Source organism: Pteropus medius, unplaced genomic scaffold (genome assembly GCF_902729225.1).
Source record: "Pteropus medius unplaced genomic scaffold, Ma_sr-lr_union100, whole genome shotgun sequence".
Taxonomy (NCBI): Eukaryota; Metazoa; Chordata; class Mammalia; order Chiroptera; family Pteropodidae; genus Pteropus; species Pteropus medius.
In genome coordinates, this window is record NW_024355205.1 from 3471746 (window position 1) to 3487107 (window position 15362).

At 37.0% G+C, this 15362-nt stretch overlaps 1 protein-coding gene across 1 annotated transcript in view; it reads right to left on the minus strand.

Moving 5' to 3' along the window:
• TMEM170B (transmembrane protein 170B) overlaps positions 1–13990 on the minus strand; it is a 33019-nt gene extending 19029 nt beyond the window's left edge. Inside the window, exon 1 of the mRNA XM_039858079.1 lies at positions 13338–13990. Coding sequence (XP_039714013.1) covers positions 13338–13650 — 313 coding nt within the window. The 5' untranslated portion in view covers positions 13651–13990. The remainder of the gene's footprint in view (positions 1–13337) is intronic.
• Between the last annotated feature and the right edge of the window lie 1372 nt (positions 13991–15362).

Here is a 15362-nt window from a genome sequence, read left to right on the forward strand (position 1 = left end):
CTCATAGCAACTAAACAACAAGGAAAGGAAGAAGCCAGAGGGAGACCACACTAATGCTAAACCAAATACAAATTTTAAAAATACAATGTACAAAACAGAAACTGAAGCATTTCATCCATACAATCACTTTAATTCAATGGAAGAAATATCCCTTCTTCCTGGGCACGTCTTTGGTTATTTTTCCCTATTAAAAGTTGTCCATAATCTTCATCTTAATCTAGTTTCACCTGGATTTTTGCATTGTTTACTTTTTAGGGGGATAAGTGACAGGAGAGTTGTTATTTGTTCCAGTCTACAAACAACACTAGACATAGATCTGCTCTGAATCTGTATCTCTCATTACCCCTGGTTGCCAAGTCACTCAAAAATTATATTCTGTGCTTTTGTTTTTAATCCTTGGGAAAATTATTTATGAGAAATGAATTGCTCTAAATGTCTAGAATGTATTAACTGAGTAAAAACAAATCAAAGAATGGTGCATACTGTCTGATCCTATTTGTTTAAAAAATTGTATATGTATATAAAATGTATAAATCAAAGATTTAACAATGGCTTAACGAAACACTTTTAAAGACAGGAAGTGAATGACATTTTATATATTCTTTACTGCGCTTATTTTTTAACAATCTGCCTGATATATTTTAAAATTTTTTACTACAAATATACTGCCTTTAAAAAATAGTTTATTATTCCATAATTGATCAAAGCCAATGGTTCTCAAGCCACGGTGCTCATGAGAATTACCTACAGAGCAACTAAAACTCTCTGGAACCAAATTACTATATTTTTATCAACTTTTACTGAATGATCATGACATGCAATAGAAACAGAAATCACTACTCTAGGCTAAAGGTATTTATTTAAAAAATCCAAAAGTCATAAAAATAAGGAAACCTATCTCATTAGACAAACACTAAATATGTATTTTTAATCCTCTATAGAGTATGTAAACGTTTAATATAATTAGCAAGTAGACACTTGAAAACTTACTATGTAATCAATATACTCTAAGCCTCAAGCTGAAAATACCATACCAGTAAAATTTTATTTGGGGGCTGTTCATAATTTCCTACCATCTCTATAGAAATGGTTAACATTATACGTGTAAATAATCTGTGATCAAATTAGGTTCTCAATATCTCAACTTTTTGTCATTCTACAAATCTAAGGGGTGGAACTTGCTCTCCTTAGTTTCTAACAGCAGTGATTTTTCAGTTTGGGGCTATGTCTCACACAGGGACTTGTTTATTAGACTCTCAGGAAGATGATGCATTTATATCTGAAAAATTCTCCAGATCAGGGGTCAGCCTCAGATACGGACCATGAGCCATGTCTGGCCCACCACCAGTTTCTGTATAGTCTGTGAACTAAAATAGTTTTTATATTTTAAAAGAACATTTATTTAAATGAACATATATTTCTTTTATTTAAAAGAACATATTTTTAAAAGAACAATTTTTTGAAACACAAAAATTACACAAAATTTAAATTTAACTGTTCATAATGTTTTATGGGCACATAGACATGTTCATTCATATTGTCTATAGCTATTTTCATGCTACAATGGCAGAGTCGGGTAGTTGTGACAGAGACCAAGTGGCCTGCAAAGCCGAAAGTATTCACTGCAGTTACAATATTGAGTATGTTGAGTACTAGCCCTTTACAGAAAAAGTTGCTGATTTCTGGTCTAGATGATTTGACATGTGTCCCAGGGAGTTGGGTTGTCCCACACCCCTTTGAAAATTACTATTATGGTATTTTCATATATTATCAAGAGCTGATACAGTGTTTAATTAATGATACATTGAGGTTAGATACAACATTAATTAATGATATCTCAGTGGTATTTTCTTTCCGACCATACCCCACCTATTCCAAGTTTCTAATACCTCAGGTTCTTCAATACATAGCATGCAGCTGATACCATTGGACAGCAGTCCCCAATCTTTTTGGCACCAGGGACCAGTGCTCCTATGAGAACCTAATGCCTGATGATCTAAGGTGAAGCTGACGCGGTGATGCTAGCACTGGGGAGCGGCTGCAAATACATATGAAGCTTCGCTAGCTCACCTGCCGCTCATCTCCTGCTGTGCAGGCCAGTTCCTAACAGGCCACGAACTGGTACCAGCCCGCAGCCCGGGGGCTGGGGACCCCTGCCATAGGGTACATAGCCCTGAACAAGGGGGAAGAATGTCAAGGACGATCACAAGAGAATACACTGCTACAACTGAATTATAAAAAATAAACAGGATTAATCAAATTATAAACATGTTCGAAATGGAATGAGAGTGAAGAGTGGGGAGCAGAGCATTCTAAGCCAATGGTTCCCAGACTTCGCTATATGTTGGAGTCACTTGAGAGAGCCTAGAAGAAATACCATCCCCAAAAATTCTGATTTAATTGAGAAAGAATTTTTTAAAGTTCCCCAATTGACTCTCATGCAGTTAAGAATGAGAAACAACTGCTCTAAGACATAATGGTCGAATTGTGGAATTATATGCATTAGAAACATGAAACTGCAAAACTCTGGTCAAGAGAGGTACCAAGAAGCAGGCAGAGTTATCAGATACAAAGAAGAGTGTGGCTACTATGATTCAGAAAGGCAAAAATACTGACAGCCCCACCCCAGAGACCCTAATACACAGAGCATGCCAAAGACTAAAACTGGACCAAAACAGCAGAAAAACCCTGCCCCTATCATGAGCCTAACACTAGGTAACAAGCAAAGTCTGCTACTGGGGGAAAGCAAGTATGTGGACAAACAACCTTCCTGTGGCACAGGCATGCAGAGATGGCTAAAACTTGACAACGGTACACTGACACTGAGAATAACCCTGCAGCACCTAGTCCCCACCCTAAGCACAAGGCAACAAGAGCAATTTCTAGAGAATGTGAAACCTATGGTACACTGACGGTAACCATGATAACAAAAAAACTCAAACTCAGCTTACTTCTGAGTAGATTAAATCAACTCTTCACACTACTGGCTGAACAAAAGCTACCCATTTCCTGGCATAAATCTATATACTTCAATCTTTACTATTATATATACAAAGTACTGCATTTGATAAAAATTTATAACACACTCAAAAACAGGAAAAACAATTCACTGTTAAAAAATAAAATAATCAATAGAACCAGACCCAGAGATGATCCAGATTTTAGAACAACTAGATGGGGACTTTAAAATAACTATAATTAACATGTTAAAGGCTCTCATGAAAAAGGTAAACAACTCACATGAACAGATGAAAAATTTCAGCAGAGATAGAAACTACAAGAAAAAGTCAAATGAAAATGCTAGAAGTTAAAAAAAAAGACTCAAGCACAAAAAAAGTGGTATCAGCGATGAAGAATTCTTTTAATGAGCTAATAGACTTGACAAAGTTAAGCAAAGGATCAGTGAATTTATAGACCTTGAATAGAAATTATTCAAACTGAAATATAACAGAGGAAAAAAAGAAATCATCTAAGAGCTATGGACCAATTGCAAATGGTTTAACATACATATAACTAGAGTCCCAGAAGGAAAAGAGACAATGGAAAAGAAAAATATTTGAAAAGAGTGGCTGAAAATTTTCTAAAATAACAAAAGATATCGAACCACAAATCTAAGACTTTCAAAGAATCTCAAGCAAGATAAAGACCTCTCAAAAGAAGACATTTCAAAAATAAACCATACACACACAACTAGATCTATCACAGCGAAATGACTGAAAACCAAAGATAAAGGGAAATAATGAAGGTAGCCAGAGGGAAAAAAAAGACATCTTACACACAGGAACAAAAGCAAAAAGTACAGCAAACTTCTCAACAGACACTATCAAACCAGAAAACAATACAGTCACGTTTTTAAAAGACTGAAAAGGAAAAAAAGTGTAAAGCTAGAAATCCATATTCAAGAGAAATACCTTTCAAAACTGAAGGTGAAATGAAGACTTTTTTCCAGAAAGAATAAAGCTCACAGAATCGTGCTTAAGACACATTAAAGCACTTTCTTCAGAGAGGAGTATACTACTAGGTGGAAACTTAACTCTATACATAAAGAAATAAGCAACAAAGAAAGTTAAAATGAAGGTAAACATAATAGACATGTTTCCTTATTTTTAATCACTCTAACATTTTCATCGGATTTAAAAATAAGTTGCTGTATTTACACATGAAAACTCATTTAACGTAGAAGTTAAAGTTATTGTAGATATTTAATAGTTGTCTGCTTCTGCTTCTTGAAAACACTAGTTTTTAAATTTAATTGTGACACCTTCAAGAGCTACTTTAATACATTGCCTCTCTCAAAAGCTTATGGCAATACTGTTTATTACCCACTTAAACTAAATTACCCTTTTACTAGCTAATTATATAATTTCAATCTGTAAATTACAGTACTCATCACTGAACAGTAAAATTCTTAGAAAAACAGGTTTTTAATTTAAAACAATCTGAATATCATTTGCTTTAAAGAAATCAGGTTAAGCTATTTAAAACAGTTCAAAAACTGCTCTATATTTAAGCTACACTGCTATCTTCCTAAAAGATGCTATTCAATTTGTTCTTCCTCATAACTGATTATTTAATTATAAAAGTATAGGGTTTAGAAATCAACATCTGAATCTATTATAAAATTATAATATACAAGTTTCAATTATTATTACTTGTATGCCCTCAAGCATCTTAAATTATGCCAACAATACATTTGTTTGATTCAGTCACTGACTAAAAAAATCTCAGTAAATGATAAGCTTTACAATCTCATGATACAGTATTTCCAAGGGATATTTACACTGAATACTGAAAAATGAACTTTTTACATCAGTGAGCATAACTTATAATGAAACTCTCAATATACAATTACTAAAATTAAATCTAAATAAGAGACCGAATGAATGACAGATGAGAAAATAAAAGTACAACTAGGAAAACTTAGCAAGTAATGCACAAGCACTGTCAAGAACAATCACATCTTAAATATTATTGACAGTAATCCTGAGAGAGCAGTTATACCACACTGGGATTAAAACGAACAAACAAAAAACCTGGATAATTTCAGAAGTGGAAGGGATCTTGAATCCAGTTGCCTAAACCAAATTTAAAGAAGGCTCAACTCTAAGAGCTATTAAATGATATTCAGAGAACAAAGATTTTCTAGGTCCTAAACCTCAACCTACAAAACAGTATATTAAAGATCTGAAGAAGACTCCATTTAAAAAAAAAAAAAAAGATTAAAGAAACAAGTTTATATGCAAACATAAATGTTTTTTTTAACTCAGTAAAAATCTCTAAGCTTTTTTCTTGTTAGTTTCTAAATCAGCTTCCCCTTAAATCAATATGAAAATTGTTGGCATTAGATTGTATTATGAATGAGAACATCCAGCTCTTGGAAATATGTGGCTCATCTAAAATACAAAATCCAAATATTAGCATTTAAGGATAAAACTCAGTTTCTTGACTTATAAATTCAAGAATCCTAGTGGTTATTGAGACTCTATTTGCATACAGAAATCTAGCAGAACCCAAATTATACTAGGGGGAAAATTCCAATAACTGCTCATTACATAAGTATTTACATAAATACTGTTAATGTTTAATTCTCCCCTATACTTTGATTTAATATGAAAAAGTAGAATTTTTAAAACACTATTATTTAATAGCAATTATTCTCTATAGCTAATAGCTCAAATAAATAAAACATTTTTAAAGGATAAATTCTAATATGATACTAATGTTAAGAGTCACTTAAAAAACTGGATTATAACATCCTTTTGGAAATAAAGAAGTCATTTATATTAAAATTTTAATAAGTTTTAAACTAAATACTTCATATTAACAGTTATTATATATCTTAACATAGCTACAAATTGATCACAAAAAAACCTTGTTTTCAAAATCAGGTAGTCCCAATCCTTGAGCTCTCAATAACAAAATCATCCTAACAGCTAGTTAAAAATGTATTTTCCATTAGGCTCTGTTCTCAAAGATCCTAATATCACAATATACACTGAGGCCCTGGATCTGAACCCTTGACCAGCGCTGATAAGTAGCAAATTTAGAAACCATGTCAGATTAAAGTAATTCATGGTAGGGAATGGGAGAGGTGGAGAATTTTATAATGAAAATCTAGTTTCACATTATCGATGAAAACATCTTAGCTAGACACAGATATTCAGGAGCAGTGTAATACTTTTAAACTTAACAAGTCCTGCAGTATTCCGGGGCCATCCCACAAGCAATTCACCTCTCCTCTCCGAGATCCTATAAACGGGTTCTTTCTCTACTCTCTACCTCTTCTGTTGTCTTCTAAATCCCACTACCTCGTTCTCTCTGAACTCGACAAGTCTACTTAACCTGAAGGTTAGTCAGCATCTCTAGACCATGAGATCCTTATGGATAATGATTGGCATTTTCATGATCAGTGTTGACCACAGAGACTGACACAAAACTTTTATGATCAAGAAATATCCAACAAAATTAGCCCTTGAAAGTGATAGACATGTTCTTTAGTATAATTCTTCAGTGTATGAAGATGGTTTGTTTTTTCTAGTCACCTGTTTCTCTTAAAGATCCTCAACCCCTTACCTACTATGTTAGCCCTAGTCTTCTTTTTCAGAACTTCATTCCCTTCTCCCCATACCTACCTTTAGTCTGTGACAGCTAGGCTCTAGGAGGCCCCCAATAATCCTCACCTGGTATTCACGCCCTGGTACAGTTCCCTTGACAACGAACCAGAGTTGGTCTATGTGACTAAGTATAGCAGAAATGATGGTATATCGCTTCCAAGATTAAGATTATAAGAGACCCTGTGGCTTTTGTTTTAGTTTCTGTCTCTTTCTCTGACCACTGGATAAGGGGAAAGCTATGTTGTGAACAGCCCCATACAGAGGCCTACGTGGAGAGGAATCACACCTCATCCCGACAGTCACATGAACATGCCTGGAAGTCAGCTGACCCTTCAGCACCAGTCTTGACTGTTACGCTGTAAGAACCAGCAAAACCATTCCCAGATTCCTGAGCATTAAAAATTGTGAGAAAATTAATCTCTCGTTTTAAGCCACTAAATTTGGAGGTTTTAAGCCGTTAAATTTGTTACTCAGCAATAACCAATACAAAGATTTGTATATTCATACTCACTAGAATATAAGCTTCTTGAAAACAGTCATGATGTTATTTACCTTTGAATCTCTGACAGCACCAAATCCATTGTAGTTATTCAAATGTTTGCTAAATGGATTGATTGATAATTTTTCAAGTCCTGGCTTACGTGCTTTGTAAACAGGGGCAAGATATCATCTATGTCTGTTTATTTTCAAAAATGGTGTTAATGGTCCATACCTCCTGGGATTATTACAAGAAGCAAATAAAATTATATATGTAACATTCTTAGAACAATGCCCAGCACACTAAAAAGTATTAAATGTTAACTACTAAATGTAAAGTTTCTTAAAAAGGAAATATATCACTCTTTCCTTAGTATTGAAATCCTGGATATGAATTTTTTACTGTAAGGTTTAAGAGCCATACAAGGATTATGAAATAAATTTAGAAAACTGATTTATATTCAAGAATTCAGATAGCATATCAAATGAAAGGTGATATTGGATGTGTTAATAAGCTAATAATGTTAACTGATCTAGCAATCTACATCCCTCAAAATTATTTTCATTTTTCCCAGTCCTACTAAAATAAGCACATAACATGTTCCTAGATTATATTCCAAGATATATATTATAAGAACACAAGCAATTAGATCCAAGTAAAAGTTTGATTCTTTCCACTTGCATGAAGTTTGGTGAAAAAATCTCTTTCTCTTTCAAGGATTAATCTACTTATCTAAGGTCATTGGGATTTAATAGTCTAATGAGACCTCCTTCAAATGTGTTTCTACTGCCACTGATCATTCTATGATTAATTTTGATTCCTAAAAGACTTAGTCATTAAAAATACATAATTAGCCTATCACACCTGAACAAAGATAAATTTATATTCTGATAATTATTAAAAAGTCAAAGTCATAGCTTACACAGTCCCAAGACTTATCCAAAAATTGCTTTAGACTTAAAACATGTCATCTGGACCTTAGAGTTGGTGTTGCCAGAGGACATGGATGTATGATTCAAGATAATGAAATGGGAATTTAAAAAACCTTAAGATGACAATTCTGACTTTTGAAAAATTACAGTAGCTTCATTCTCTACATATACTGATAAGCTTTCCAAAAGGTAAACTCTTATAAAGTACAAGTCATACCAGCACTTATTAATTGGCTCTGTACCACAAAAAAGTATGGGATTTTTTCACAGGTATTTCAGAAATACTAAATTTTGGGGTCCAGCACAAATACTGAAAAGTAACATGTCTTTAAGGCTACATATACAAAACATAAACACCTATAAGTAGACATCTGACATAACTTTATAAACATAAACTCACCACCTATAACACATAAACTCACCACCTATAACACAGCATTCAGGAAGAGGAATTGAACCTAATGATAAACTAGGATACTAAGTAACATCGAGAGAAGAAAATTTGTTTGGGAGCATTGCTAAAGGTGCTAGTGATACCAGCATGATGTACAAACAATTCTAAATGTATATAGCAGATAGCAACATTTTCCCCTTTTTCTCCTTCCTTCCTTCCTCTTTCCCTTCTCTTCCCTTCCTTCAGTCTTTCCTTCCTTCTTTTCTTTTTTGCTGACAGTATTAACACTAAAGTGGCTTAGTAACTGTAAAGTCCAAAACAGAACTATAATAAAGTGTATGTATATTGTAAAATTAAGCATATATATGTTTTATATAGACACACACAGAGATGGTTGACCTTCATTCCAGTTTGAATTCCCAGCCTCCTAATGCTTATTACTAATAGAGGGGAGCACCTACCCCCACATTTGCTGCTGACACTGAGAGAGGAGCCAGCCTAAAGCCAGTCTGCCATTTCTCCCAGGGATCAATTATCCCTTCCCCAGCACTAGCCCGGATCTATGTTTATCCAGGGGATTAGGGATCCTGCCTATTTTTATGTAAAAAATTCTTCTTTAAACCCTTAACAACCAAATTAGCTTCAGAACACAATGCTGGGAGCCAAAGTAGTTGAAGAAAATAAAGGTAAAGCAAAAGAATACATTTCAGTGTAGGTCATTAAAAAAAAAAAAAAAGTCAAGTTACCCATAAAACTGAATGAGTATATACATGCTGACTCTAATTTTTGATCGAGGGGTCAGAGTATTTAGAACAATTCAGAGAAAGATAAACTATTTGAGACAGAAAGGAAGCCATTTACCTCTAGTAAGGTGAAGAAGCGTATAATCCACATACACAGCTAACAATTTAGGAATCCTGTGAATCACCCACTTTGGGAAGTGATGGATACAGAAGAGAACTTTGGTAATAGACAGAGATGAGGTCTCCAGATATTAATCTGCTCTATATGGAGTCCCCATCCTAGTGTCTTCCAGGAGGAAGAAACAATAAATAGCACACCAAACTTGGTAGGATTTCTAAAACTGGATATGTAATAAATATGAATCACTAACTTTTACATAGGCAACGGCAACTTAAAATTATAGAAAACATTATTATTCAATAACATCTTGCGTTTTCTAATATCTTTTATCTGCTAGACAAAAATTAGTTCCATTCACACATTCTTGGGCTCACTAGGACAAATACTTACCAGGCTATTCTTAAGAACATTAAGATTTATCATCTAACCCAGACCTGCCTGAGTTAAAAGGCTATGTGGAATAAAAGAAAAAGGCACAGAACTAGGGTTAAGAAAGGTTAATTTCAGTCCTGCCTCTATCGTTAAATAACTGTTTAATCCTTGCCATGTCACTTCACTTCAATGATGTGACATTCGGTATTTCTTAAACGGAGTTAAATTACAAAATTTCTAGCTTTAAATGTTAAGCTAGTTCTCATTATCACTTTTTAAACATCTATTTCTATCAAAGTAATAAATACACAACACTACTTTCTAAAGGTGAATCTCTAAGATAAAAAGGTCAATATAAATGTCCTGCTTTACCTATGGGATAAGCTACAAAGAGAAGAATAATACCTGTTAGTTTGTACAAAGAAAAAAAAATAGAGATGAGTGCTTTCTCCCTTTGTTTTTTTAATTAACCAGAATTCCTATGAACCAGATTTCTGCAAATCCAGTTAATTTTTAAATCCAAATCAGACTGTTTCTACATTATGCTCCCTACAATTAGCTGTTTCACTACAAGTTTGTTATGATGACAAAATGCCTTCTGACTTAACAATGTTATCGTAATTTGAAAAAAGGTAATTTTTCTCTTAATAGCTCTCAGATTTAAGCAAGTTACTCTTTGCTTCAATGTCTGAATTTGTAAAATAAGGATAAACGATCTGTCCGTGATTGTTGAAAAGATTTAAAAAAAAAATGAAAGTATGGTTAACTTGTATAAAAAATTTATTCAATAAACATTTGTATTTTAAAGGTATGACATTTACAAATATATGGTAGCTGAAGGAAACTGGACTTTTGGTGGTAAACACACAAGAGAATAAAAAATAAAGGCATGACATTTACAAAAGTTACTAAAATGACCCATTCCTTATTAGTAGCACTTTCACTCCAAAAGACCTAGCTGAAAAATAAGACAAGTAGATGTTTAAATCATGCAACTGTCAAGTATTATTTTAAAAATTCCACTCAAATATGTATTGAGCATTTACTATGTACTAAAAATTCCACTCAAATATGTATTGAGCATTTACAAGTACGATAACGCTAGCATTCCAGAATTCAGTGATTAAGACATTACCCCACCCTCAAAAAGCTCAGTCTAGCAAAGATAAATAAAAATTGTAATGTAATTGAAAAATATAATTTAAAAAGCATGTATAAGGAGAAGTAGCAGGATGAAGCAAGTAATTCATTCTGCCCAAAGAGAGTAAAAAGGAAGTAGCTAAAGCATTCTGAAAAAGGAGAAAAGGAAGTCCTGCAGGCAAGAACTAGGGTTTAAAGACTAATGCAGTCATTTACTAGCTATATGATTTGGGGGCAACTTAATTTACCTCTCTGAGCTTTGAAAATCTACTCTGGAGAGTTAATTCTGAAGATTAGAAATAATATATGTAAAGTGCCTGATACATAGTAGGAATTCAATAAATGGGAGTTGTCTTTAGGAGCTGTGTTTGTTTTTAACAGACCAAATTCTAAATGGCACTGTAAGCAGCATCTTGACTAATGATTATGGTACATACGGGATCAAAGGTCACCAGCATGGAGAAGGCTGTAATGAACCACATCGGAATGTTACAATTTCCAAAGTCTACTTTTTAGAAGTGATGTGGTTCCTAACGTGGTACACTTACTTGCTGGTGAACCATATTTCTAATCTATTTCTTTATTCATTTTTACTCTGACAAACAGAATTTTGCATACTCACTCTAGTTATTTCCTAGAAGAGGTTCCTGCTGTTCCTCAGTCTCACTTCAGTTCTAGTTTGGGATGTTCTGCTTACCCTTTATTAAATGGCAAAGTCCGATAAAAAAAAACTGATGATTATTAAGATTCTATTAGGAGATACCTTGGGTTGAAACTACTATTATTAACCTAATAGATGACCTGTGGAACTGGAAGCCAGTATATAATGATTAGAATCTTAAAGGTAAATCTTAAAGTTAAAATATTGTTAAATCTGGCCAAGAAGTAAGTTACATTTACATTTATCTTATGTATCCCAAAGCTAATTTTTTTCTAAATATTCAATGATATTTGAATATTTACATGCTATATATGTTATATGTTAATGACATATGTACATGTCATTAACATATAACGATATATACCTATTCTTAAGTCTTTATTTTCATTTTATTCAAATACACATAATTGATACATTTGAACAATTAAGATAAAGCAGTCTATCTCTAAATTCAATTGAATCATGAAATGGTCTTTATGCCGATGTAGTTTTTCAGAACTAAGAACATGTTCCTGACATAAAACCATCATGTAAGGTCAGTTTGTTCCAAGTTAAACAACCACATATTAAAAGTGAGGACATCATGAATCAATCCAGAATCTACGTTAATTTTATAGTTTCCACATTCAAGGAAATCAGTGTCTTTAAAGTCATTCTTGTGGTATGTAATTCCAAAAAAAAATTCTCTATGAATATCTGAATTTCATATCATGCCAGATTTTAAGATATATTTATATTATATATACACATATATGTGTATGCATCCTGTCAAGTTACATTTGTAATGTACTCTTCCTACTCATAATCAGTTTGACATAATGCATTTTGAAATACTAATGTTCTATGAAAATTAGCTGCCTTGTATATTTTCAAGAATTAAATCCCGAGTATGTTTTTGTCTTTTCTCTAAGGAGCAGGCACTGAGGATTCACCAAACTGCAAACGAATCTCTTTCTTGTAACACTAATCTTTAGAGGGTATTTTTAAATTCAGAACTCAGTATAATATATAAGCATTTCCACATTTACAAAACCATAAGTTCCTTCACAAAGCAAACCTACAAATTTGACAAAAGTGTGTATTATTGCTCACTTTTACAACTAGAAATTGATGTTAATTATTATAACGTAGTCCAATTCCCTCCTGATAGCCTGGACAAATGAAGGGAAATAAACAAAATTATCAAATGTCACAGAAGTGGCGCTGGAGGCCAGAGGGAGAGCAACAGACAGACAAAAGGAAATTGGGAGAGGGAAGAGATATATAGCTAAAACTAAAATGCTTAGAATGCACTAGACCTTGGCCTGGCCCCTGACCCACTATAATCTACTTAATTTGCCATCTATATTTCCAAAATAATTTAACAGCTGAAGCAAATTGATCACTGCGAGCAGGAAATTTAAGTCCTGCACTTAGTTTGAGATCCGCCAGAAATAAAAAGAAGTAAACAGAAAAAGATCAAATAGCAATAAGTGGGGTGTGTGTGTGTGTATGTGTGTATGTGCACGCGTGGGGCTGTGGGGAGGGTTAAATTAAAGCTAACTATGCTCAAGCCTCAGCACTAACGCTATTTCGCGCGTACTACAAAAGGCAGGGCCCTCTGGAGCCTCCCCGGTGCCCGGCAAGAGGCGGGGGTGATGGATTCTCCTCCCGTGATTGAGAAGCCTCAGAGCGGAGGGAACGGGTGGCGGGCATCTGCGCCCCCGAAAGCGGCGCAGAGTGGATCCAATTAACACTTTCCTCGCCAAGACTTGGGACCGTGAACTCCCGAGAGGGCGCACACGGGGGTGGGGCAGCGAGGTGGGCTTCCACTCCTTCGGAGGGAGAAGCGAGATGAGGGGCAGCACTGCATCCCCGTCCCCATGCCAGGCGCAACAATTACCCGTGAGGTTCCTCAGCACCGTCCCGTGGGCCCAGAGGCTCAGGACCTGCTGCACCGACAGGTTGATCATGGAGTGGTCGCCCCCCTCCGCCTTCATCTTCCCCGGGGGGCGCCCGCCGCCCTCTCCTCCGGCGCCGGGTGGCGGCGGCGGCTGCGAGGCTCCGGGGGCAGCGGTGGGTACGCGGCTCCTCCAGGCCGCCGCGGGGCAAGGCTGCTGGACGCCGGGCTGGGCGCTGCTGCTGCGGCCGACGGGCCTCCGGGGGGGGCCGCTCAGCGCGTCTCCCAGGCAGCCCCCTCCCCGCCGGGGAGACATTGAGGACAGCGAACGGGGGAGGGGAGGGGGCCAGGCGCTCTCCCCGCGCGGCCCCCGAGCGCGGACTCGGGGCGGAAGAGGCCGCTGCCGCTGCCGCTCAGGAGCAGCACCGCGCCGCGGGGATCGGGCACGCGAGGAGGCCGAGGTCACTGTGGGAGGCTCGTAGTGATGGGCAGCTGGCAGGTGCAGCCCCAGACGGAGTACAGCTCATCACCGTGGGAGGACGAGGAGCCCCGGACCCCGAGGAGGCTGCGGCGGCAGCCTCGGCGGCACCTGCCGCCAGCCTACCCACCCTCCGGCCGCGGACACTCGAGGAACCGCCCCCTCCACCCGCGGCCGCCGGCGGGCCTCTCGTGCGCGCGCGCACGGGTCTCCTCCTTCCCCTCCCTCCTTCCCCGGAGCCGCTGCGCATGCTCACTTTCCCGCGACCCACCGCCCTCCGACAGCCGGCGGGCCCCAAAGCTCTCCCCCTCCACCTCCCCGCGCGCGGAGCTCGCGAGGCTGGCGGCTCCGAGAGTCCTCCCGCAGTGGGGCGGAGGGAAGCGCAGCTTACGTTACTAGCGCCACCGCCGGGTCTCGCCGCTGATTGGGTACTCCAAGGGAACCACCTCCACACCCTCCCCGCCCCCAGACCCCGGGCACGCGCCCTGGGAGAGCTAGAACCTCCTACCTGGAGCTGCGCTGGCCTCGCGGGCTCGCTGGGTGTCAGCCTGCGCAGAAGCCCTAATTTGAGGGGCGACCTTTGACCCACTGTTGGGGGAACCAAGGGATGCTAAACTCCGTGAAATAGATTCAGTGACAGTTCAGATCTTTGGCATCTAATGAAATACTTTTGATAAAGATGTTCACATCTTTTTTTGAAAGACGTAAATATCTCAACATTTTAGACTTATTAATTTGATGAGGTTTTTTTGTCTGAGTAAGTCTGGTGTCACAGATAGCTCAGTACTTGCAGAATACATCTGAAGCTGCTGAAACAGAAATAATCGACCCCCTTTCTCATTCATCCAGTCTTTTCCACAGTAAGAATTTGGGCCTCCTGTGGTTCCAAGATCCAAAATACCTATTGACATAGGGGTCGATGGTAACCTAGTCAACGCCATCCCCTGATCTAGCTCTTATTTTCATTTCAGTATTCATTTTATCTATATTGTAAAAAGTCTCCGTTAGTTTTCCCCCCTAGGGCTTAAACCAGATCTTTCTTCTCACGGTTTGCTGCTTTTCTTCATTTCTAACGTTAGCCCCAGGAACTATCTAAAATCCAGCTATAACAAATTCAGCTCCTCCTTGAAGTTTGAAACCTACCTTTCAATTTGAAAAACATAAATTAAGTTTTGGCCATAACATAAATATGCACTAGCCACCACCACCCCAACTTTGTCCTTTTTCAACTCCTTTGCCATCTGTAAAGAAAATTTGCAAAAGGAAGTGAAGAAACTCATGATGTAGCTAAATCAACTATATTTGGCAAAACCAGAAGGATTGAATTACCTGTAAGACGGTACTTTCGATGACCACTTTAAAAAAATAATTACATATGTACATATGTATATGTGTGTAGCCAATGTATTGTTTGTTTGCCATCACAACACAAGAAAGGGAAATTTTTACATCACTAGTAGAAATTGAGTTAAAACTCAATGTAGAGTTTATCTACCTCCTAGAATTTAGATTTTAATTAATTAACAATTATGGAACAACAGACTTAAAAG